The 26053-nt window shown below is 44.4% G+C and overlaps 1 protein-coding gene across 5 annotated transcripts in view; it reads left to right on the plus strand.

The window, feature by feature from the left end:
• PPP1R13B (protein phosphatase 1 regulatory subunit 13B) overlaps positions 1-26053 on the plus strand; it is an 85834-nt gene that overhangs the window by 55952 nt on the left and 3829 nt on the right. For 3 of the 5 annotated variants that reach the window (XR_012133625.1, XM_073241782.1, XM_017666796.3), the window contains exons 5-13: positions 11736-11837; positions 14120-14294; positions 15051-15247; positions 17072-17212; positions 19805-19982; positions 21291-21395; positions 23201-23370; positions 23743-24244; positions 25176-25945. Coding sequence is in view for 4 of the 5 variants with exons in the window: in XM_073241782.1 (XP_073097883.1) it covers positions 11736-11837; positions 14120-14294; positions 15051-15247; positions 17072-17212; positions 19805-19982; positions 21291-21395; positions 23201-23370; positions 23743-24244; positions 25176-25945 (2340 nt within the window). In the remaining variant the exon portion in view is untranslated. The remainder of the gene's footprint in view (positions 1-11735; positions 11838-14119; positions 14295-15050; positions 15248-17071; positions 17213-19804; positions 19983-21290; positions 21396-23200; positions 23371-23742; positions 24245-25175; positions 25946-26053) is intronic. The other 2 variants (XM_036991453.2, XM_073241783.1) reach the window with 2 other exon arrangements.

Here is a 26053-nt window from a genome sequence, read left to right on the forward strand (position 1 = left end):
GGTGAAGTAAATACATTGAGTAGGCTGTGTATTGAGGTGGGGACTGTGTACATATGATGTAGGGAAGGGACTCAGGAGGAAGCATTCCAATGGCATAATAAAGTGAGTTTTGATGTTTTGATGTGATAGGTCTGTGAAGTTGTTTCTTGCAAACATGGAGATAATGTTTACATCTCAAGAACAACAAAACTGAAACATTAAACCAAAATTAAAAATGTGTTTGTAGCCTTTATGTAGCTTGTAATTAGGAAGGTGGAGAGCTTGTCTAGAGGTATAACTTTGTGCAGGAAGCATTACGTCAAAGATGTTACTGTATTTTATGGCATACACACCTACCTCTTAAGCCTAATAATAGGCTCCACCTTTGTAAAACACTTTATTGTCTACAAAGCACTTTTACATGCATTTTTAAAAGTAACAAATATGTTAAAGACATCTTTTTCCAAAAATGTTTTTGTGTACACTGTGGATCTAGAGTAATGGCAGGTTAAACTTCTGCCTCAAGGGCTGTAGCAACCAGGAACAGATCAAGAAGCAGCTATGAGTGGAGGGGGTGTGAGAGAAGGACAGGATGTAGAGTTGGTGTGATTTGTGCCCATTAGCTGCTGAGACAAGAGGCTGGGGAAGCTCTGCTTTCCAAAAATGGCAGGTCAGTAAGTCAGGTTGTCTGAGAAATGAAGTTCCCGACCTCATTGGCAGAGCTTTTAATTTAGTAAGTCTGGGGTGGGCCTGGAAAACTGCCCAGATTTCTGTGTTGTCCTGCCAGGTTTGGGACCCTCATGAAGTCTCGGCAAGGATGTGGGGAGCCTGGAACTCTCATGCACTGCTGTTGGGAATGTAAAATGGTAGAATCGGGAAAGCAGTTTGGCAGTTTCTGTAAAACTTGAACATCAGTCTGTTAAATAGTCCAGCAGTTCTACTCCTAGGTATTTGCCCAAGAGAAGGGAAGGCAAATGTCCATACAAACCTGCACATGAACGTTCATAGCAGTTTGATTTGTTGTGACCAAAATCTAGAAACAACCCTAATGTCTATTACAGGTGAATGGACAAAAAAACCTCTGGTATCCATACAGTGAAATATCACTAAGCAGTAAAAAGGAGTGAACTACTGATACATGCTCCAACACGGATGAGTCTCAAAATTATGCTGAAAGAAAGAAGCCAGACCAAAGACTACATACTACCTGATCCCATCTGTATAAAATTGTAGAAAATGTGAACTAATATCTAGTAACAAGGTAGATCAGTGGTCGCCTGTGCACCTGGGAGCTGGGAGGCACAAGGGTGAGGAAGGAAGGGATCACAGAAGCACAAGGGAATGTGGAGGTGGTGGTGATGGATTTCTTCATTTTCTTGACTGGTGGTGATTTCATGTGTATACATCTGTCCGAATGTGTCATATTGCGCACTCTAGGTATGTGCAGTTTAGTGTGACAAATTATACCTCAATAAAATGGTTTTTAAAATTCATTAAAATTTTTAATTCTGGAAGTTTTATTTGGTTCTTTTCCACCTCTTCTTGGTTATTCTTTTCTCATATACTTTTTCTTATTAAGGTATCATTGCTGTACACTCTTATGAAGGTTTCACAAGAAAAACAATGTGGTTATTACATTTACCCTTATTGTCGGGTCCCCTTCCATACCCCGTTGCAGTCGCTGTCCAGGCCACAGAGTCCCTATTTGTCTTCTCTGTTTTTGCTCATATTTAAGCCTCTCCTGTTTGTTTAAACCCACTAGAATAGTTATTTACCTTTTTGTAACTAATCATTTTAGTATCTGCATTGCTACTTTTGCTGGCTGTTAGTCATGGTGCCTTGATCGTTTATGTGTCTTGATTTTTGACAGTGAGCTGCCCATTTTCTTGGATCTGTACCTGTGAGCATCCTTTGAGGTCTTGATGAAGGTGGGCTTTTCTTGCAGTTTGTATTTACTCTGATCAGTAACTGGACACACATATAGGGTCACTGTGGTGCTCTTTGTAGGTAACAAGCTTTCATAAAGGCTGTCTAGTGACTGCAGATTCTTAGGGGTGTGTTTCCCCTCCCCTCGGACCATGATGGAGAAAGGCAGGTTTCCCTGCTACCCCCTTCTGCAAGTGGGTCTTATTTACTCTCACATGGAGATTAGAGCCTTTTGGAATCCTGGGTGTATGTGGACATCTCCTATGAACTCTCCACTCTGGGGTGGTTCTTGTGTCTCTCTCTGTTCCACGCTTCAGCAGCTGCAGAGGGCAAGTCACCAGGTAGGCACAAGCCAACTTTGGTGTCCCTCCTCCTTGCCCAGAGCACCTGTCATCTCCGTCTTTGGCCCCTGTATTTTCCATACTGTTGTATCAGCTCAGTAATGCTTTTAAAAACAGGTTTTATATTTTATCTTGCCTTTTAGATGTTGCTGTCAGTGGTGTAATTCAGCATGTCTTGTGGACCATACTGTTGGAAACAGAGCAGTTCCCAGGTGTTTTGCGTGTAACTCTCATGTGGCATGTGGTTGGTTTTATCTCACTGGTATTTGTGTTTGTTGATGTTTCTGTTTTCCTGCTGCTCTTTCTAGCCCTACTTGTTCCTAGCCACTTGCCGTGGGTATAATTGTGTTGACCCAAACTGAATTTTAATCATTAGAACAATTCACATTTATAGGATAAAATGGCTTATTGTAGTATTATTGTTGGGGGTGGGGAGCCACTATACATTTTAGATATCTCTAATTAATTTTTAAGATTTAGTAATTATTGGAATATGAAATATTCCAGCTCAAGATTAGTTAGAGAGTCTCAATTTTATTGAATATTTTATGTTATAAAAATAAGTCTACACGTTTATAATGTATGTTGATATCATTATCACCTATTTTTTTGTTTGCTAAATAGGCAAGTAAATATATTCTCCAAACCTAAATATTTATAACCTTTGAGAGAGAGATAAAAAGAGGAATGACTTAATGTTCTTGGACATTATGTTAGCATACATACACTTTTATCCTAATGATTTTGTTACAGTTTTGTTTTAGGGATGTTTGTCATTTTTGAAGTGACATTATACTTGGAATCCACTTATAATTTGAAAACTAACTGTAGTTTTAAACAAATATCTTGTGATGATTAAATTACAAGATAGAACATTATCTGTTTGGTCTAATTTTTCTCTATTTCTTTTTTATTGTTAAATGTACATAACAATGTGTAAAACATGTAGTTTAAAGAATTACTTTAAAGACGTTCAGGTAATTACCACCCAGGCTTGAAATTTCTCTCATTTTTTTTAAAGCATTTCTATCCAGTTTATTTTGATTTTAGACAAACCAAAGGCATTCTAAAAGCAAGGTCTTTGGTGGCAACTATTTAAATCTATCTCGGATTCCACAAAGGAAAGGGTCTGTAAACAAATAAATCACCCTGCAGTGCAGGAAAAGTGGAATAAAAGTAGAACTAGGCACCAAAATAATAGGATCTGGTTTGATCACCTTAGTGAGGTGGACATCAGGAAATATTTCTCTGATTAGAGGGGCAGATCAGAGGCTTCTGCAAAGATCGGGGGTAGAATGTGAAACTCTGTGGCAGCAGAGAGTTATGAACACAGTGGGGAATTATAAATGGCAGAGCATAAAACGTGGGAACAGGAGGGTAGGGGCAGCGCTGAGAGAGAGCGGGTGTACTGTGAGGGAGCTGCCAGACTGCCAGACCCTCGCTGGGCTAAAAGCCGAGACTTAATCTTGTAGGATTTTAAGCAAAAGAAAGGCAGGATCAGCTGTTTTAGAAAGACCAACTACTTGAATCTCAGAGAGAGACTTACTTTCAAACAAAATGTACGAAAATAAGAATTTCAAGGTTACGGAGACATAAGCTTAAAAGGCATCCAGTTATGTATGTACAAACTACAATTTATAAGAAATGTCACTTCTTGAGATAATAAACAAGAAAAGTTTATTAGGATGATTTTTCTTCAGAGAAATCTTAAGAAATGAGAACAATGATACTATCCAAGAAAAGAAATTCCTTGGAAATTATCTCTCAAGAAAAATGATCAGACCTGAGGGTTTAAAATTAGTTCATTGCCTGTTATGATTCATTTGTGTCTGCTTATATAAAATTGTCCCAAGAAAGTCAAAGACAGAGTTGGGCTTTTGTAGATGTCCTCCAGTATGATGTAAACAGTGACAAGCAGGTCTCCTCAGCTATTCTGCCCTGCTGCAGGAAGCCATGTAGTGTTGTTGGGCCAGTGACATTAGTCTATTTTATTTCTCATAATCTTCCAAAAATAGAGTATACCAGAGTTCTCATCATTCTCTTTATTTATTTATTATTATATGCTAGAATCAAGTCATCTTTAGCTTATATGTTTCTCAAGGGCAGTAGTTAATTCTTTCCTGTTAGGTTGAACCATATGAAATTATTGATGTTTGACCATTTTTGATCTACAAAAACAGCCTTTTCATATGATTCAGAATAGTAATAGATCAATAAATGGTGTCTGGTAGAGCATTTACCCTTTGATACAGAAAATGGCCAGTGGTTGGGAGCAATCATATATGCCTTTGCTGCAACCCAATAGGAAAAAAATGGGAGGCAGTGTGTCCTGTGTGGTAGAAGAAGCATCCAGCTTGCTCCAGGGGACCTGGGTTAAAATCCTGAGCCCACAACTGACCTGCCACATGAGCTTGGGGGAGCCAGTGAACCAGCTGCCCAGAGACTCAGCTTTCTCATTTGTAAAGTAAGCTTCATTTTCCATAAACTTAGGTATATCTAAATGTCTCACATGCAGCATGTGCTCATTACATGTTGTTGAATCTCTAGAATTCATAATTCATCAGAAATACTGAGTTCTCTTCCATCTCTGGAAGTGATGTCATATCCTGAGTGTCAGAACAATTGTGAGAGAGTCCTTAGAGGATCAGGAAAAACTTCAGGAAGCAGATGGCATTGCCACTAGATCTGAATGGATAGGTAGAGTTTAGGAAGTAGGGGAAGGGCACTGTAGACAGAAGATGTGAGCAAAAGTATGGTGGTGAGAAAGTGCTGGCTCTGAATGGAGGAGCAAGTGCAGACGTGAGGGACGGAATGTGAGCAGCTGCTTACGTTTACAGCAAGGTCGGCCCACATCAGATATGATGCGGAGGTTTCTAGGAAAACGCTACAGCATTTAATAGAAATGGGATTTTAGGGAAGAGGCCAGGGTTGGAAGGAAAGAAGGAGTTTGGTTTTAGACATTTGGAGATGAAGGTGCTGCCAGGGCCCACAAATGAAAATGTGAACATTGCCAGGGAATGGTGTTTCTCGGGTTCCTCTGGGGAAAGGCAGGGAGGGTGGCAAGGCTCACTGAGGGTGAGGTGTTTCTCTTTATTAACTAAGTACCAAAAGAAATTCGTCATTCACACTTTTGAACTGCAGCATGTCATCTCATTGAAACCTGAAAGCTTAGGGCATCTTCCCCCCTAATAATATTACAGTGACATTCTTGTCTATTATAATCAAAGATGAAGTTATTTGGTTAAGTATTACAGCATATCAGGGTTAGAGCTGACATCTGAAGTGACCCATTAATCAGTAGGTGTTTAATTGCTGACAAAATCCACTCATCTTTTCTATTAACTGATTATCAAGGTATATATGTTAGGTATTGAGGGGGGGGAAGCAGCATTTATAGTTAAAACCTCTGTTGATTGATGTCTTACACATGTGCCCGTAAGCATTCTCTCTCCTTTGGATTGTGACAGTGCTGTGGAGAGTTACAACCGAGCTCCTGTATGTAGTGAATAATAGATGAGAGAAGTATAGAGTCTTCATGAGATTTTACAGCAAATGGATATGGTGGTTTTTAAATATGTTTGCAAATACTTGAATACACTTTCCTTCAAAAGGTGGAACCTAATTCCCCTCCTCTCCTAGGCTTAGTGACTTGCTTCTAACTAATAGAATGTGGAGAAAGAAATGCTAAGTTACTTTTGAGGATAGTTCATAAAAGAAATTGCTTCCCCCTGGCTCCCTTGCTCACACTGCTTGCTCTGGGGGAAACCAGCCACCACGTCGTGAGGATGTTCAAGCAAGCAGCTCTGTGCCCACTCGGGAAGGCACTGAGGCCCCACCAAGCAGCCAGCACCAGCTCAAACCATGTGAGCACGCTGTGTTGGGTCAGGTCCTCCAGCCCTGGCCAAGCCTTAGGATGTCTGCAGCCCTACTGACATTTGATTCAACATCATGAGAAATCTTAAACCAGAGCCACTTAGCCAAGCTACTCACGAATCCTTCACCCACAGAAACTGTGAGCCCTAATGAAGGTATATTGTTGTTTTAAGACACCACGTTTAGGTATGATCTGTTACTCAGCAACAGAGAACTAGTACATGGCCTGTGAAATGCATAAAGGTAGACTATTGATTCCCAAATCATTTCCACAAATATAAAAGTATATGAACAATGAAGGTGTAAATAAAAACGGGCTGTTGATATCCAAACCATTTTCACAAATACAAAATGTATGAGTTGAATAATGAAGACATGCTTATATAAGTAATAAACATCAATACAGTTGCTAAGTAAAATGCAATGTAACCAAAGTTTGTTATACTTGCCAAAGGAGGAAGAGAAGTCTTCAAAGTAGGCATGGTTGGTGGAGGGGGATGCAAGGGATTTGTTCTTTGGAATGACTTTAAAATATAAATTCTTCCTTTTGCATCATTTTCTTTACCAGCTTTTCAACTTTCGGGGAGATTGCAATCAAACTTAAGTTAAAAATAAGGTTCTAGGACTTGTTCGTTATGCTTCAGAAGATTGGAGACTGTTGAGAATTAGGCTTGGGGTTGATTAATGATTGTGCATTGAGTCCCCTATACAGAATTTTATTGTTGTTAACAACCATTTGATCAATAAATATGAGAGATGCCCTCTCAAAAAAAAAATAATAAGGTTCTAGGATAAGAAAGCACCTTTTGGGTAAAGAAGCTCAACAGGAGAGCACTTGAAGAATGGGAGAGCTGGCCCCCGTGCACCATAGACCAAAGGGCATAGAAGGTGCCCCTCCTTGTCACTAGGCATGTGTGTGCAGAGCACACCGTGGGACAGGTGCACAGGCAGGACACGCAGCTCAGCCTCCTTCCTGACAGGAGTGATCGGGCGGAGAACACTGCTGACTATTCGCCAGAAACTTTGATGTTGAATACCACTTGTTACTGAGAATTTATTTAGTGTGTTTTAGGTGAAAGTTGTCTGGAAAATGTCAGACCTCTTCAGGAGCCATGATAGTGAATTCATTAACTGAACACTGATGAGTACTTTTGTTTTGACAGGTAAAATTTCCATCTTTGATAAACTTTTTTGCACATATTAGAAAAATATATTTGGCACATATTGGCAGAATGTTTCAAGGTACATTAGATGTACTTGGTAAAACTATGTCTTCTTACTAATATTTGGAAAGACAAAAATCTATAAAAACAGTGGCTTAGGATGGAAGATATATATATATAGCTTAATTGTCTACAAGGGTTATTCTGAGAAACTTTATTATATGTTTTTAATGCCTGAATTATTGTAACACTGGTTTCAAAATTGTACTTAAAACAGTACCTGAGGAGACAAAAAAATACATTTGATTAAAGCCATTTTACCAACTAACTTGTGACCTAAAGCTTTCAACCATAATTATCAAGTGAGTTGCAGTTGTTGCTTAACATTTTAAAAACTCTAGTTTTGATAGCCCGTTTTTCAAGCATACTTAATTTTGATAGCTTTTATGAGTCACGTCTCATATGCGTAATTAGTACAAACTGGACCTTAGCCTGGGAAAGGAACCCCTTTTTCATATCTAACTTTTGGCAGATCATGGGCTAGCTTAATTATGGACAATTTTTATGCTTGCTTTTTTCATTACTTATCAAAATACCACTTACATGGAAGTGGTCCTTTGCCAAGAGGTTAACATTTTATTTAAAAAGAGGATAATTAAAATTTAAAAATTGACAGCAGCAAGTCTTGGCAAGGATATAGAGAGACTAGAGCTCTCATAGTTGATGGTGGAAGTATAAAATGACCCTCCTTGGAAAACAGTTTGGCAGTTTCTGTAGGTTAAACAAACACTTACCATACAATCACCCGTTTCATTTCTTGAAGCTGATTACCCAACAGGAAATAGAACATTTGTCCATATAAATGCTGGTACAAGAAGTTCAGGATGGCTTTATTCCTTATAGCCAAAAAGTGGGAAAACTCAAGTGTCCATCATGTTTATCCAGATGAATGGATAAACAGAATGTGACATATCCACACAAGGGATTGGTTACTACTCACCAGTGAAAGAATGAATTACTGATACACAGAACGACAGGGGTGAATCTCAGAAACACTGGGGCAAGTGAAAGAAGGAAGTATACACTGTATGACCCCCTCTATGTGAAATTCTATAGCAAACAGCTAGGCTGTCATGGCACAACTAGCCCCACACAGTAGTAGTTGGAGGGAGAGGAGCAGAATTGACTGGTGTTGTCAAAACTCATTGAATGGCATACTTCAAATGGGTGCATTTTATAATCTGTAAACTATGCCTCAGGGAAGTTGTTTTTCCCTCCTTCACCAGTTTCACCCATCCCCTATGGCAACCACCAGTCTATTCTCTGTGTTTATGATTTTAAAAGCAAACGTAGATTTCACTGTGTATTTCTAAACTAGCCGGTTGTCATTTCACTTTGCTAACTTACTACTAGTGTGGATGTTTTTGAAGATTTGTATCTGAAATGGACTAGAATATATGCTTACCAATTTGTTTAAAGTTGCTAATCTTAAATTTAGGACCATAAAAATTAGAAATTCATGTTTTATTTTTATTTGTTGTGAAATAGTATTTTTATTTGAAATATCTGTAAAGTCAGGCAGTAATGTACAGAGGGTTTAGCTTCGTATTTGGAGTGACTGTTTCAGGGTGGGAGGTTTTAAGAGGCATCTTTTTTGTTTACAGACTCACAGTTCCCATATGATTGGACCCAGAGTAGCCAAGTGTGGTGTTGTGAATCATCCTGTTTTCTGAGCTTCCCACAAGTGTTCTAGGATGGGCACCAGGCTGACTGGTGCATTCTTACAACACACTGTTCCCTGTCCTTGCTACCACACTGAAAATGCTGTTTTTATTTCACAGTGAAAATACTAAGAAAAGCCAAGCCCCAGCCTCTGTTCCTCATAGTTGAATTTGATAGGTAACTTAATTGCTTCCCTTGTGAAATCCTTACCTCATTCATAGAGTAGAGGCTCATGAAAATGGAGAAACCATGTTTTGCCTTTATATTGCTGCAGTGTCCGGGATTATATGTGACATATCAAGGGTAAGTGAATTATCATGGTGTTTTGGTATTGAACATGTATAGTACTCACAGACTCCCAGGCCTCTGGACCCCTGCACAATCCCCCTGTCGTGTGAATAGAGAAGGCCACGCTCCCGGAAGGTGGTCCTCCTCCAGCACTTCCTGAGCACATAGTGTGGTTCCTTCTATTACAAAGCCCCATTTGCCACTGCTGCTCACAGGAATTAGGGGACATGGCCAGAGGGAGGTGATAGGGGCCAGAGGAAGTGTGGGTTAGTGAGGTATTGGGAAAGGTCTGAAGACGCAGTTAAAATGGTGAGCAGACTATAGACTCTTTGTACGAAGAGCAAAAAGAAATCTCGGCTTGTGAGTTTGAAAAGATGTTGTCCACACTGCAGTGTGATTGCTGTATGGTGAAGGCTGAGGAAGTAGAGTCACTTATAAATCCATCCAGCAAGCGCTGATCATTGATCAGAAGCTGTGGCCAGGCCCTGGACCAGGTGCTGTGGGTGCCTGATGAACGTAGGACCTGCAGTTGCCAAGGCCCTAAGTCTCTGAATTCTCTCCTTCACTAGAGAGGGTCACTGGTACAAGTTTTCTGTCAGCTCAGTATTTTGTATATAAAAGTGTTGTAACTTAAAGGAATAGTCTCTTCATTTATCATTTCTGCAAGTAGATTTGTGGAAGTTTGGAGAAAGAAGGTGGTGATGTGACCAAATAAGTGATCATGACAGCTGGGGGCAAGAGGCTTCTGTTTGTCTCTGCTCTTGCTGGCAGTGGTAGGTGTCAGTTAGACCTGGAGTTGGGTGGGCCATGTTTGTGGTGGAAGATGGGTGACATCCCTGCTAGGCTGGAGGGTGAAACAGCATTCACTGGGAGCATAAGTCCTTTCCCTGGAAACCAGAGTTGAGGTAGAACATCAGCGTGGGTGGCCCTGAGCTCTGGGCCCCCTGGGCAGCAATCCCTGCTGGAAGGATATCAGGGCAGGCTGAAGGCTGGTGGGCTGTTCCCTTTTCTCTGAGCCCATTTTCTAGAAGCCTGCCAGGGATGCTACCAAGAGAACTTTTCCACACATTTAACTTTCTGTGGAGGTAGCTTGTCCTTTCCAGGACCTGGAGCTGATCATCAGATAACTGGACCATAATGAGGGGCCTCAGTGTGCCCAAGGGAACATGATTTGGTTTCCCCTTATTAGATGTAATAAAAAGAAATAAGGGAGGAATTAGAGCATAGGTTTATTTGAATAAATTGAGTTCATATAGAGAATTTAAAATTGTAAGTGGGGTTCAGTTTACATGGAGAGAGTGCATAGTGACAGGCCCGTCATAAAAGGATCAGATTTGTATCTAAGGTTTTTGTTTTCTTAAAAACTCTGAAAGACATTTCTTTTGTGAATTTTTCACATTGAATGATTAAGGAAATACATACTAAGTGTAAAATGTTAACTTATTTGTTAATTTACAAGTTTATGGTAGGTTGTGGTTTTATAACCCATTTACAGTATGAGTAAATTACATGGATGTGTTCACTTTGAAATAACTCATTGAGCTGTGTGCTATGATTTATGTTTTTCTGCATGTAAGAACCACTGCAGTAAAATTTTATTAAATTACAATATACATACATATAAGCTATAATAAGACGTGTGTGAAAAGTGGTAAAAATTCTGAAGGTTTCAAAAATATTTTTTGTTGTGGTTGGAAAATCTCAGTAGGCAGAAATTAGCAACCCTTTATCAGTGTTAAAACAGACATTTCAGGTATTTTGATGGTTCTGCCAGGCATTTTTTGGTAGAATAAGCATCTCTTTTCAAATAGGAGTTTCTGTAACTTGGTGGTTTACAATATCTAGTTTTGAAAAGGGTCTTGCTTCATATTGCTACCTCAGAATCTTAGATAAACAGAAAGGGAATTCCAGCTAAGGCTGTTGAAATAAATCCTGATTCCATTTTTCAAGAGTCAAGAATGTGCTGGAACACTTAACATTTGGGGAAAACTAAAGTTGGAGAAAAAGGGGTTGGAAGCTCTCTGAAGAACCACACAGGGTGTTTGGGCAGCAGGGGGTGAAGAGTTCTCTGAGAAGTCTATACAGAGACAGAGTCTATTTGTTAGGGTGTGTATCCTTAAACATTTGACCACTCCATTTCCTCAAATACACGTGGTAAATATCCAGTCCAAGAAGAGAAATGTCACTTTCAATACACATTTGCAAAGGTTTGCTTCCAATTGGGCCCTTTATTAAATACAGTACCTGGTATATTTGAAAAACTGTTACTTAAGTTAATGAAAGTCAACAATTAGGAAAAGTTCTTATGAGAAAATGAACTAATTTGTGTCCGCCTAACTTCTAGGAAGCCTATTTAAGTCTTGATGTGTGTGAATTCTGACACTGGGGGAAACAACTATACAGATAAACATACACTGTAGCCTGAGTGTGTTATTCTCTGTAGGTTGGGAATCCACGTGTTGAACTTACCCTCTCGGAGCTCCAAGATATGGCAGCTAGGCAACAGCAGCAAATTGAAAACCAGCAGCAAATGCTGGTTGCCAAGGTAAGTTATAGAAGCAGAGGTGGGGAAATGCTCGAAGTGTCCTTCAACTGTCACTCTACAGTGGCATTAATGTGCTCGTGGGTAGGGCTTTTAAGTAGGACTGTGCCATGGCAGTGTTAAGCACAGCGTCTCTGTCTTTGTTCTCTTCTATAGTAGTAAGCACATTCTGTAGCTTCCTGGAGTTGGGAAGGCATCAGTGCAAGTGTGTCTGGTCCTTGATAGGCACACGAATACCCAGTACAGGGAGTGTCGACCTTACTCCATTGTAGATAAAATTGGGAAAGAAGGAATGTTCTCCATTGTCATCTGCTTTTCCTCTGGGTGTGTGCCTGGCCGGTGTAGTGTTCTGGAGGAGGCCACCGCTCCACGATGAGCCCAATGGGCATGGGCCCTGAGGGCAATGGCCGCTGGCTGTCAGGCCTGCCAGGACGCCGCTCTACAAGGCGCTCATTTGATTTATTGCGGTGCGGGGCAGTTACTGCTCATTCTATGCCCTGAGCTCTGCATCTACTGTTAAGACTGTAACAGAAGGATTTGAAATTTTTCTAAATAATGGTTTAGTTGTGGACTGAAAATTCAGACTTCCTACCTTCAAGCCCGCTAGAAATGATCACATGGTAAGGATCTCAGGTGTTCGGGAACAAAGAGAACGCGGAAATGTGACTGCCGATGTCCTTACTGCTTTCTCTGTGGTTCTTGATAACCAAGCCTTTGATCCAGCCTTTTCATTCATCGAATGACCATGTAATTCACTGTACTATCCATTTTTACATAAATAATGGTTGAAGTTGGACTTGTTTTTAAAAGTTGTCTTACAGAGTCTATCAGATTTATAAGAATTAAAGTTTTTTAAAAATTAAGGGTTAAAGGACTGGGGAGGATGGGTGGGAAGGGAGGGATAAGGGGGGGAAAGAAAGGGGGCATTATGAATAGCATGTGTAATAGGGGGGCACGGGGAGGGCTGTGCAGCACAGAGAAGACAAGTAGTGGTTCTGCAGCATCTTACTACGCTGATGGGCAGTGACTGTAATGGGGAATGAGGGGGGAACTTGGTGATGGGGGGAGTCTAGTAAACATAATGTTCCTCATGTAATTGTAGAGTAATGATACCAAAATAATAATTAATTGATTGATTGATTAAGTGTTAAGTAATTGGAAAGTATTTCATCCCACTAACGAGATTTCTGAGATGATATGTACATAATATTATGCAATTATAAAATTTTATGCTTTTTATTTCATTTTCTAACTATTGATCCAAGTATATTGCTATTAAAAAAATTCTTAGATATTTTCAGCAGTGTAAATCACAAGTTAATCTAATTTTTATATACTTAAACACATATTTCCTTAACTTACAGTGTAGTGTGTAATGCCTGCATAATCACACTTAAACCTCTCTTAGGTATATTTTATGCATACATGTGGGACCATGCATATTTAATATTAACTGTTATCCTTAAGGTATGTTTTCATATTAACAGGGAAAAGATCTGTTGAAGAGCAGTGCAAATTTTCTTTTTTGGTATCATTAATATACAATCACATGAGCAATATTGTGGTTACTAGATTCCCACCATTATCAAGTCCCCACCACATACCCCTTTACAAGCAGTCTCTCCAAAATGCACGAGCAGAGCAAATATTTTTACTTTAGGATTGTCCTGTTCTTATTTGACTATAAAATGTTTCATTAGTTTTGAAGAAACGAATCCTAAAGAAAACAAACATTTCCTTGGCTGTTTGATGTCACTTAGCAAACTAGAGGTTTATCTCCATCCTGATGGCCTTGTCTGTTTTCAGTATAAAGTCCTTTGCTAGCTGTTGTCCATTTCCTCCAGGAGGGAAATAAGGGACTCTTGGGTGCTGCTTTCTAGCCGCAGGAAACCTGACAGCAGGTAGTGACAGCAGGAATCCAAGGCTGGCTGGGGCCTCACAGGCAGGCTGGAGATGCGACGGTGTTAGTGCATATGAAGTGCAGGTTTGCTCTTCTCCTGCTGCAAGGTTTTTTGTGGGAACGTTTATAGTAACTGAATGGTGTAGATCAATGTGCAAGGTAAAATACACTTTTAAAAAAAAATGCGAACTCTTACCATCTCACGCACCTGTGTATACCCAGTGACTTCAGTCTTGTGTGTGGTCTGATGTGTGCAAGATTCCTCTAGCATTTCTTGGATATTCCTTAAGATAGCTGACACTGTGGTATTCACTCAAAATAGTATAGTGTATAAAAGTAATTGTACATTACACTTTTCAAAGTTGGCTATTTCCTCTTTTGTTAGGAACAACGTTTACACTTTCTAAAGCAACAGGAGCGCCGTCAGCAGCAGTCTATTTCTGAAAATGAAAAGCTTCAAAAGTTGAAAGAACGAGTTGAAGCCCAGGAAAACAAGCTGAAGAAAATCCGTGCTATGAGAGGACAAGTAGACTACAGCAAAATTATGAACGGCAATCTGTGTATGTGCCCGCAGCCGCTCTCAGCATCTCAGTCAGCAGATGTAGATAGAGGGACACAGGCCAGCTTCCGGGCACATGCAGTCACACACTAATATCAGGTTTCTCGCTATAGGAAATGCACTGAAGCTTTGCTCTGAACCTGCATCTAAAAGGAGGGGTCGGTTAGGTTGTGATCTTGAAAGATCTCTTGCAACCCTAGCAATGCAATGTTCAGAGATCCTCTTGTCCTGTTTGTGGCAGCAGCCCTTTGGATGGGGGCTGGGGTGCTCTGAGACAGCTCATGATGAGGGTCTGTTTTAATTGGACAGCTTACAAATGCTCACTTTTTCTTTTGTGTATGTGTAGTCTTTGTTATTTTATTAATTATTTCAGTTAGGTCCTACTTTATGTCACAATAATAATCAAGACAGACTTGGATGGTCCTGTCCTTATGGAGCCTTTGGTCTGTTGACACACTGAGATCCCTGTGACTTGGCCGAACTAGCTTTAGCCCGATTACCCCGATGCAAGGGTGCTCAGTAATCTGTGCGAATGGAGTTGCTTGCTATGAAGGCAGTCACATCATGCAAAGGCTGGTTGAAATGTGTTCTGGATTATGCATATCACAGTTTTCTCTCCAAGGTCTGGTACTAGATGATACTAGAGTTGAGGTAAATGTATAGAAATGTAGAAACCACAAAATAAGAATAACAAAATGCCATGTAAAAAAGAATATCAACTAAGTGATTTTTTTTTTTTTTTGGTGGAAACTCATAGCTGCTGAAATAGAAAGGTTCAGTGCCATGTTCCAGGAAAAGAAGCAGGAAGTACAGACTGCAATTTTAAGAGTTGATCAGCTCAGTCAGCAATTAGAAGATTTAAAGAAAGGAAAACTGAACGGGTTCCAGTCTTACAATGGCAAGCTGACAGGACCGGCAGCAGTGGAGCTAAAAAGACTGTACCAAGAGCTACAGGTAACCCACAGGGTAGGGGAATGGTTGTACTAAAATATCCTTATCTCTCAGGCTTTCTTCCAGCATAGGCCAGAATCCTCAGGAAACTAATTAATGGGTTCTAATGTAGTAGTAGGCACAAAATGTATTCAGTACAAAAGAATTTTTAAGACAGCTTTGAGATATATAATATACAGCATACAGTTCACCCATTTAAAGTGTGCAAGTAAGTGGTTTCTGGTATTGTCACAAGTTCGGCAGCCACCACTGCAGCCAATGTTAGAACATCTTCATCATCCCCAAACGAAACACTGTGCCTCTTAGCCATCACCCCACAACCCCCTCTCCCCCCAGCCCTAAGCAAGGATGAATCTACTTTCTGTTTCTGTAGATTTGGCTATTCTGGACATTTCAGATGAACAAGTCAAGCAATCTATAGTTCTTTGTGGCTGGCTTCTTTCAGTTAGCATGTTTTCAGTACAGAATTTAATTGGCAAGATAATGAGCTAGTAAAGACTTAGGCTTTTGATGATACTTAAGGTCTCTGTGTAAACTGTTTTGATAAGGTAGATGCCTGTTGTTAAATCCTTGTCTTAGCTTGGGGCACTTTAATAAAATACCATAGACGGAAGATGTAAACTACAGATATTTATGTCTCAGTTCTAGAAGCTGGAAGTCCTCGATAAAAGGTGCTGGCAGATCCTGTTCGTGGTGAACATCTCCTTCCCGGCTGGCAGGCAGTGTCTTCATGCTGTGCCCGCATAGCTCTGGTCTCTGTCCCTTACGAGGGCAGTAACCCCGTCATGGGGACACCACCCTCATGGACCTCCTCTAAGCCTGATCACCTCCCAAAGGCCCCATCCCCAAATATCACCACACAAAGGTTAGGGCTTCAACATAGGAATTTGGGAGGACACGTTCAGTCTGTAACAGTTCTCAAGATTTCCATTTCTCAGGTGATTTTTCAAGCCAGAATTAAAATTAAAGTTTTGCAATTCTGTTAGTACTTACTACAAAAATTATGTCATTTTATGAAATGAGAATATTTACAGAGAATAAAATCATTCTTTTTGCTGTTAAGTTCTCTAACAAATACATGAAGTATTATAAGAATCTGTGACTTCTTTTACATTTTAAGCAATTGTTAAAAGTGCACGGTTTTAAATGTTTTTTTCTTTTTGATAATGTGTGATGAACGTAGTGTATTTATTTATTTTCAACTTTTTGACTGCATCAAGGCTAAAATACGTTGCCTCCTGCCTAGCGCACCCGTGCAAGCATGCATATGCCAGCACACCTGAGAGGGGCTGGCCTCTGCACAGAGCTCTAGAAAGCAGAGCTTTCTAGTCTCCATTTTCACTTTTTTTAAATGCTGGTTGCAACTCACTAAAGTGATAGAAGAATATTCTGTTTGGTGATTTTAGGCCATCCTTTGTGAATTCCTGTTGCCTCCAAAATAGGGTCCCTCCCTCGGTGGGCCATGTGGGACAGAGCAGATGCCTCTACTTATATCCCTAGAGAGTGTGTTTGGGGCAGTCATCACTAAAGTGCCATTCACAGGGACTGTAGTTACGGTCTTCTATAGCCATTGGTACCAGTCATTCTGTGCACCCTGAAGAAGACACCTTTGCAGATATTTGCATATTTGCTCTTTTTTGTTCCATAAGAAATGGTCTGAATACATCTGTGTTGTACCTGTCAGATACTTAGCCCACAGGTGACAGTGCATGTATGTAAATACAAGCATGTAGTGTTACTTTATCTTCTTGTTTTAATCTCCCAGGTGATGAGAATTTGGCCATTTAATTCATGCAAATCATTAGCACTGTATTTTCTGTTGTGCAGATTCGTAACCAGCTTAACCAGGAACAGAATTCAAAACTCCAGCAGCAGAAGGAACTCTTAAATAAGCGCAACATGGAGGTGGCCATGATGGACAAGCGAATCAGTGAACTGCGTGAACGTCTTTATGGGAAAAAAATTCAGGCATGTGAAAGAGAAAATATTTCTGTGAGATAAAGTACTAAAAATGGTTCAGCCCCAAATTGCATGTCTTTGCTATAATGGCATTTTGCTCCCCTGATCCACCACAGCTGATAGAATATAAATTGTCCTTAAGCCATAAAAAACACAACAGTAGAAGAAAGTTTCTCACGGACACACTGGTTTCCTGGTGTATGGAGTCCAGGCCATCCCTGTCCGCAGCCCCTGTGCTGTGGCCTTGCCCTCCGTGCCCCTGGGCAGCACTCCCGCCTCGCCACGAGTATTTGGCTCTGGAATTGCAGCAATGGGCTTGATCTGCCATTTTTTGCAGACCAAACCCCTTGACCTTGAGTGGACTTGTGCCCTCCCTGCCCTATAACCTAGAAATAACCCCTGTGAAAGGGCTTTGTAAACTCTCAGGGGAAGTGCTATGTAAGGGGTTTATGCTTTTTAAAAATATTTTGATATTTTGAGTTTGAAAGGTAATAAATACTCATCGAAAGAAGTTAAAACAGTATAGAAATATTTAAAGCAAATATGAAAGTCCCTTCTGCCCTTTTCATCTTCTCCAGGGCTGCTAGTTGTTAATGGTTCCAATCTTTTTCTTAGTACAGGGAGAAAGATATTCATTTTAAATTGAAAATGTAACTGTAGGAATTATACCATTCGTACTGCTCTGCACCTAGTTTTGTTTTGTTTTTTTTTATAACTGCAACATGGGCATCTTTCCAGGCCGTTGCCTCACTCCTTCTGTGACTTCTGTATGGTACTCCACATCCCAGGGTGGGGTCACTTTACCAGCCCTGTTGTCAGGCAGGGTGTCCCAAGTCTCCCTGTTACCAGGGCATTCGTGAGCATGTGGCAGCCAGCCTTTCTCCCATAAATGGTGCTCGGCCTGAGGGAAGCAGTGCCTGGGTGCAGAGCTGATCAGCTGTCTGCCCTCTGGAGTGGAGGGTGCAGCAGGCAGCCAGCACGCTGGGACAGCGCTCCCAAAGTTCCCTTCTCCCACTTAGTAATTGGTCAACTTCTGCTGCTCTGAAGGCAGCTTTTCAGGATGTAAGGCATGGGCTTAGCTTTGCCCTGGTGGGTTGGCTTAGGAGGGAGGAGGGAACCGCCACTCCTTTGGTGTCATGATCTGTGGTCTCAGGTGAAAATCTCTTATTTACAGACCTACACTGTTTTTTTGGTTGTTTAACCAGTCTCTAAAGGTCAGTGATTAAACTGTATAAATGTGGTCTCAAATAATGGTTTTCTTTTTCTCTGGGTTAATGGCACAGGCCGTGGGGAGGGCGCATGAACCATCTCCATGCTCGCTCATAGCACTCTTTATTTGTGGTGTACCAGTCAGGGCCCTCCAGAGAAACAGAGTCAGCGAGGTGTATGTAGAGAGACTGACTGACTGATTGATTGATTGATTGATTCCAAGGAATTAGTTCACTCGATGTGGAGGCTGGCACATCTGAAGTCAGCAGGGCAGGCCAGCAGCCTGAAGACCTGGGGGGTTACTGGCATTGCAGCTTGAGTCTGTGGGCAGAGCCCCTGGCCCTTGGAGGCCCCCTCCTCAAGGCCTTCAGCTGTTGGGCATGGCCCACCCACATTATGGAGGCCCATCTGCTTTACTGAAAGTCTGTTGATTAAAATGCTAATCTTACATAGTAAACACCTTCACAGCCACATCTAGATGTGTTTGAGCAAACATCTGGGTACCATAGCCTGGCTGCGTTGACACATAACATTAACTATCACAAGTGGCTAGCTAAATCTTACTTCCTGAATTCCAACTGATGGTTCTAAGGGATCTCCCTGAAGAAATGGGTGCTTCTGCAAAGATGTCTCCACACAAAGGCCTTGAGCACCTCTGAGCAATTGTCAGAGTCATGAACCCTCTCCCTAAAATGACACATTCTCATATAGGCAGAATTTTGCAAACAGTTGTAGGGGTTATGGATCCCTCACGTACACCCCATCTGGGGGTCCTAAAGAGTCAGCAGTTCCCTAGTTAGAGCCCTGTGATGGGACTCATTTGTTTTTTGGGCAGCATCATGTGACCAGTGTGGCTGGCTGTGGCTTGGTGTCCTTGCTGAGAAATGCAGAGTTGCCTTCAGGGAACTGGTTGGAGCTGCAGGCCCTGTCACTGCCCGGCATGGCTCCTTCAGTCCTTACAAGAACCCTTTATCATCCTGACTTTATGGACGTGGGCACAGAGGTTCAGAAAGGTTGAGCTGCTTGCTCAAGGCAGTGTAGCAAGTATGTGGCAGAGTAGGATTTGAAGGCAGGCTCAGAGCCTAGGCTTTGACCACCGAGGGGAGGGAGAGAGAGCACCCCAGGTAAGGGGTGATGTGGCAGAGTCCTGGGGAGCTGTTCTGTTACACCTTCAGCTCCTGGTTTTCTCGACTCACAAATGGGTAGGTGCTGTCAAAGGGAGACTGGCTGGTGGGGGGCCCCTTCCATGAGGGTGTCCCTTTTGGGTACTGGCCTTTCAGGGAGATGAGCTGCCTGAGTAAGATTACTGAGGTCTGAGCAGCCTGTCACACTAGGCTTACAGTTTCTTTTACTTTGGGAGAAACTTAACTCTGGTTTCTTGCCATTTTCTAGCTGAGCCGTGTGAACGGCACGTCATCACCGCAGTCGCCCCTGAGCACCCCGGGCAGGGTTGCAGCAGTGGGGCCTTACATCCAGGTGCCAGGAGGCAGCTCTTCTGTCCCGGGGGACCCCATCAAGCCCCAGGTGCTTGCGATCGCCTCGAGCACTGCCCATGGAAGATCCAAATCTGGTGAGTGGCCCAGGCCTCTTCCTGGGGGTGGGGGGGTGTGATGGAGTAGGGAAGTGGAGCCTTGGGTCCAGCAGCCTCAGGGGAGCCCCTGCATTGCACCCCAGACTTTGCCCGCATTAGTCCCCCACTAGGTGCTTTGTCTTCTGGGCAGCGTTTGGGAGCAGTGCGCCACCACAGTAACGATGAACAGGTTCTCTTTATTGAACTGAATGTATTTACTGTGTGGCTTTTGAAAACACTAATTAATTAAGACCTGATCCTCTCCTGTCACAGGTTTCATTTGCCTGTGAGGGCACTCAGTGGCACAGCTGCCACCCAGGCAGAGGGTCCACCTCCCATAAGCAGAACACTATGGCTCATCTTTGCCTTTGTCCACTCAGCAGGACCTTAATCGATCAGGAAACCCACAGACCATCACTTTGGCCCTTGGCTATGCTGAGTCATGCAGTGTGACCAGATGTGTCTCTCCCAGCACCATGCTCATGAGTAGCTTTCTTGAGGACGACGGGATGCCCCCCAACCCCAGGCTCTCCAGCCCAGGGCAGGTTATCCACAGAGAGTCTGCTCTCTGCTCCCTCCTCAGGGGAGGGTGGCTATTTCTTAAAGCAGCACATAAAAAGCTAGGGCTGCTTTGCAGTATGACTCTCCTTGTGGGGGCTAACCAGTGTGCCTGCAGCGCGGGACTGCGGTGTGCAGGAGCCGACCCTGCTGTGCCTCTGCGGCCCCGAGGACTGCTTTCTGGGCAGGAGATGGACGTGTGCTCTTTTGTTGGTTTACTTCATGTTCCCTTGCCTGGCCCCTCTGCTGCAGGGCTCGGGACTTGTTCTGGCCCAGCCCTCGAGGACCACATGCCCCAGTTCAGATCTCTTCACCGTGTCTCAGCAGCCACACAGGGCGTGTGGTTAGCATGACTATTGAATTGCATCTTTCTTTGATAAGCTATTATTTACAGTCTGAACCTCCCTATGGTGGGAGTAAGTGTTCATCTGTTTCCAATGGTAGATAATTAGCACAGTAGCTACTTCTCTGCCAACTTCATTTTAAACCCTTCCCAAGCTGGGAACATCTCCCATTTCCCCTCTTCTCTGTGGGCAAGTGCTGGGCCACCTCACAGGGGTGGAAGGAGGAGACAGACAAGTTGGGCACTAGCCTCTGTCTCTCTGCTGTGCGGCAGGTGACTGGATGCAGGAGGCCTGTGCCTCCCCACACCAGGGGCAGTCTCGGCCTATGAGCGGAGCTGGGAGGGGGAGATCCCCACAGGGATTCTAACCTGCACTGCCGGCTGTCCTTTGGTTCCATGTCACACAGATGGCCATGGTAAACCCAGAGAGACCAGCTCGTGGATGGTGTCAGACCTCGATGCCCCGCCTGACTGCGGCTCCTCACAGCCCTCTGCAAACCTGTGTGCAAAGCGTATGTCAGCCGGCAGGCCTTGTGGCCACTGACCCTCCTTAGCACTTCCAAACCAACAGTCATGTGTGCTTCCAAACGCTCATCACAGCTAGGCCTGAGAAAGATGCCACGTAAACATTGGCCCTTTCTTCAACAGGTGTGAAGTTTGGGCTGGGCCACATACACCAGATCATCCTTAGGGAGGCACAGCAAGCATTTTTTGGGTTTGTTTTAAAGAAGTTCAGATGATTTTCTGAGTTCATAATGAGATGTTTAATTTTATCTTCAGTACAAAAATCTCCCATCATGCTTAAAGTTAATTGTCCTTTTATAATAAAAATAAATGATCTTCCGTCTATACCTCCTGCCTTATTCTAAAGGAAGAAAATTCCTAGTTCTTTCTTAGCCCTTTGTAGCTGATTCCCACATAAACTCCCTGCTGAGGGATTCCCACAGCCACTGGACAGCCCTGTCCCCTGTGAGCCAAGACAGGGCCCTGGAAACCAGCAGTGTGGGCCGGCCCCACCCCTCCTGAGTCTGCAGGGACTGTTTCCCAGCAGCCTGCAGTTTGCACCGGGGTGTGTCCTTGGTGATCCTGTGCATTTCTATCCCCGCATTGCCAGTCTGAGAGGCCTGGAAGAGGCTGGCAGACCACACACAGCAAGGCGGCCGCATATACGGCCTTACCCTTGCAGCTTGCTGAGCACCATTCTGACCATGCTGCCTGGAGCCTGGGGGGATTTTTGGCAATGCAGTGATTCAGCAGTGCAGCAAGGAGGCATCTGGGTTGCAGAGCACTGCGATGGGTAGAGCCAGCTTAGGGGCGGCCCAGCTAGGGCACTTGGAGGCTCTGCTCACCTCACTGCCTCCTGTGGCTGTGCCCGGAGCGTGCGGAGAGCCGAATTCCTGTTTGATGAGTGGAGGGCTTGACTCTAACACTGTTGTAGGAAGTGATTTCCTGGTTGCTCCTCAGGTGACCCAGCCTGCTTGTGCTGATGGACTTGGGGAGGGACGAGGATCTGCTCTTCTGGTCAGAGGGCCTGAAACTGTCCCCTCTGATCTCTCTGTCCCATATGGCTGACGGCTAGGGTGTTCACCTGTGCCCGCTACGGAGCAAAGCAAGAGCCTGAGTCGGGGTATAACCTGCCCCTACAGACGCGGTGATGTATTCATGTCACTGAATAAGCCTGTGTTATCAGGGAATGCCTCTGCACCCTTTCTCAGTTTGGAAAATGCTCTGTAAAAAGAACGTATCTCTTCAGTGGCTTTCCTGAACACCTGGGGGTTACTGGCTTTCTAATCACTGCAACAAAACGATAGTCTGCTACTCCAGTCACTGGACTCTTGTGGTTATGAGTTATTTTAAGAGGATAGAAAGTTCTAAGAGATTAAAGTCGATATCAAAGTAATATAGGTCAAACCTGTTACAAAGTCAAAAGACAAATCTTTTTTTATTGCTGTATGTAACTTATAAATAGTGTTTGAATAGTAAGTACCAATGCTTATTCACTGGTGTTGATATAATAGATTTGACCTGTCTTTAAATGGGGACCCAAGAGTGCTTCTACATCCTCTGGCCCCTTGCCTGCTTTGGAGTGGCCCTGTGCTTGGTCAAGTGTCTACATGTGAAAGGGACGCAGGCGTTGGCAGTGCCTCGCCGGCAGAGGCCACCCTTCATCCTGCCGCACACAAGCCCACGTGGAGGAAGGGGTTCATGGAGACATCAGAACATGATGTCTCAGAAGTGACTTTTGTTTCTGGCAGGGGGGTGTTATGTTCAGTTAATTTCAAGAAAATTTTTACTTAAATTCTATGTTCTTTTCAAGCCAATGATGGAAACTGGCCAACGTTAAAACAAAATTCTAGCTCTTCAGCGAAACCAGTGCAGGTTGCCAGTGTGGACTGGAAGGACTCAAGTGTGGAAGGTCCCATCAAGCCAGGGACCGTCTCAAGCCAGCCTGTGCCCTTGTCTGCTTTAGGCGCCACGGAGAAGCCGGTAGGCTGTTTGTCTTATCACAAAATACACACAAGCTTCTATTTGGCCATGTCTTCATCTGAGGGATAGGAGGTGTCATGAGGCAAATTGATCCTGTTAGTGTCCAAATTATACCCAAGTCCTTAGAAGTTCATGGACCCTAAGCCTGAGCAGTATGAAAGTGTAAACACCTTTTGGTCAGGATCATTCTGTTGTAGACCAGTGATGAGGCCTGCTGTGTTTGACCCCCTCCCAGGGTGCCCCGTGCCTGGTCACAAGCTGATTTGAAGGATTATAAGTCCTACTTTTCTCTTGTTCTCCTGTGACCATGGATAGAAATATGCTTAACTTTCAAAGGGTAACTTTCTTTTTCTTCTTAACATCTAAATTTAGGGCATTGAGATGGGTAAAGTGCCACCCCCCATCCCTGGTGTTGGCAAGCAGCTGCCTCCAAGCTATGGGACACACACAAGTACTGCACCCGTGGGCCTGGGGCCAACAGACTCCCTGGAGAGGAGGAAGGAGGGCAGCTTGCCCAGGCCTGGTGCAGGCCTGCCTACTCGGCCAAAGCCCGCCCCGCTGCCCACTGTGGGTAGCACGCACCAGCCAGGTTCCTCGCAGCAGATTCAGCAAAGGATTTCTGTGCCACCAAGTCCCACATACCCACCAGTGGGGCCGCCTGCATTTCCAGCTGGAGACAGCAAACCTGAACTTCCACTGACTGTGGCTATTAGGCCCTTTCTGGCTGATAAAGGATCAAGGCCACAGTCCCCCAGGAAAGGACCCCAGACAGTGAATTCAAGTTCCATATATTCCATGTACCTCCAGCAAGCCACACCACCTAAGAATTACCAGCCAGCGGTGCACAGCGCCTTAAATAAGTCGGTAAAAGCAGGTACTACGGCTTTGTGCTCTCCTTCTCTTGAGGCTAGGAAGTTTTACTTAAGAAAATGCCAGTAGGATTGAAACCTGATTCTTACATAAAGTGTGGTCCTGGATGTCTGTGTAAGTAAGGAGGGGATACAAGCTGGAATGCATGGGCAGTTTTGTGGGTGGGTCACAGCTCTCTGACTTTCTGTTTGAGTGCCTGCCTCCCTGTGTCCCTCAGGAGAGCCAGCCTGGACTCAGTACTCCCAGCCCCCTGGCAGTGACTGAGCCAGGCCCTTGGAGGGGACTTGAGGGGGTCTGCTGCTTTGGGAGCCTCCCTCAGAGCCCATGGGCGAGAAGAGCCTTGGTTTGAGGGAGGGGAGACAGTCCGTGTGTGTCCGAGGAGGGCGGGTGAGAGAATGGAGCCTCGGCCCTCACACACTGACCCGTGTAGAGGGCTGTGCACTTAAGGGCTGGGCTGGGGGGCCTCCTCAGACCTTTCTGGGCATGGGCTCTGAACGGCTAGCACCCTTCTTCAGAGCTCCTGGGCCGCCAGGCAAAACTCCCTGCCTGAGGCAGCCTGGGTTTTATAACCATCCGGCTGAGGGCGAGGGTCAGATGCTGTTTAGGGGTGACATCTTCCTCTAGCCTGAAAACTGGGTAAGGGCTTGTTTTGAGTGGGGAAGTCACTTTCACAACTTTCTTTTTTCATTTGAAAAGCCTCAATTCTGGAAACCCCAATGTAAACTGATAAATTAGAGACACTCCACCTAACAAAAGGAGTCAGTGGGGCTCTTGAACAGAGGGCTCCGTAGGGATTTTAAATTAGGGTTTGCCACCCGCCACGGCAGGTCCACAGCCTCTGCAAGAGCCTGTCTCTGGTGCCCAAAGGTGCTTAGTGACCGGGCCCCAGTCCCCACAGGCTGCTGACATTGCCCTGTCCTCTGTGTCTCCTCCAGTATACGGGAAACCTGTGTTACCATCTGGGTCAACGTCCCCGTCACCCTTACCGTTTCTTCATGGGTCGCTGGCCACAAGTGTTTCACAGTCCCAGCCACCTTCAGAAAGTGCAGAGAAAGAGCCAGAGCAGGACAGCCATGCCCCTCCCGGAGATGGTGGCACTGGCCACGTGGAAAGCCTGCCACGGCCACTCAGCCCCACCAAGCTCACGCCCATCGTACACTCACCGTTGCGCTACCAGAGTGACGCCGACCTGGAAGCCCTGCGCAGGAAGCTGGCCAACGCGCCCCGGCCCCTGAAGAAGCGCAGCTCCATCACAGAGCCTGAGGGTCCCGGTGGGCCCAACATCCAGAAGCTGCTGTACCAGCGCTTCAATACCCTGGCTGGGGGCATAGAGGGCACTCCCTTCTACCAGCCCAGCCCCTCACAGGACTTCATGGGCACACTTGCCGATGTTGACAATGGCAATACCAATGCCAACGGGAACCTGGGAGAGGCCAGCCCCGCCCAGCCCACGGCCCTGCTCCCCGCTGAGCCCACTCCGTCCTCAGATGCCAACGACAATGAGCTCCCTTCCCCGGAACCACAGGGGCTCATCTGTCCCCAGAGCGCGCGCCAGACGGCCGAACCTGCTGAGGACACGAACAACAACGTGGCCCCGGCCCAGACCACAGAGCAGGTCCCCAGCCCTGGGGCCGAGGCTCCCTCCCCGGGGGAGGAGCAGGTCCCCCCGCCCACTCCTGCTGTGCCCCCTCCGGCAGCCTCCACGGTGGGTGTCGTCGGAGACAAATAGCCAGTGCTTGTGTGGGGCCTGCGGTGCCTGGAGTGGTGGGGCCTTGTCCCCACCCTCGCCAAGTCAGGTGGTGGGACAGGTGGG

The sequence above is a fragment of the Manis javanica genome, chromosome 8 (genome assembly GCF_040802235.1).
Source record: "Manis javanica isolate MJ-LG chromosome 8, MJ_LKY, whole genome shotgun sequence".
NCBI lineage: Eukaryota > Metazoa > Chordata > Mammalia > Pholidota > Manidae > Manis > Manis javanica.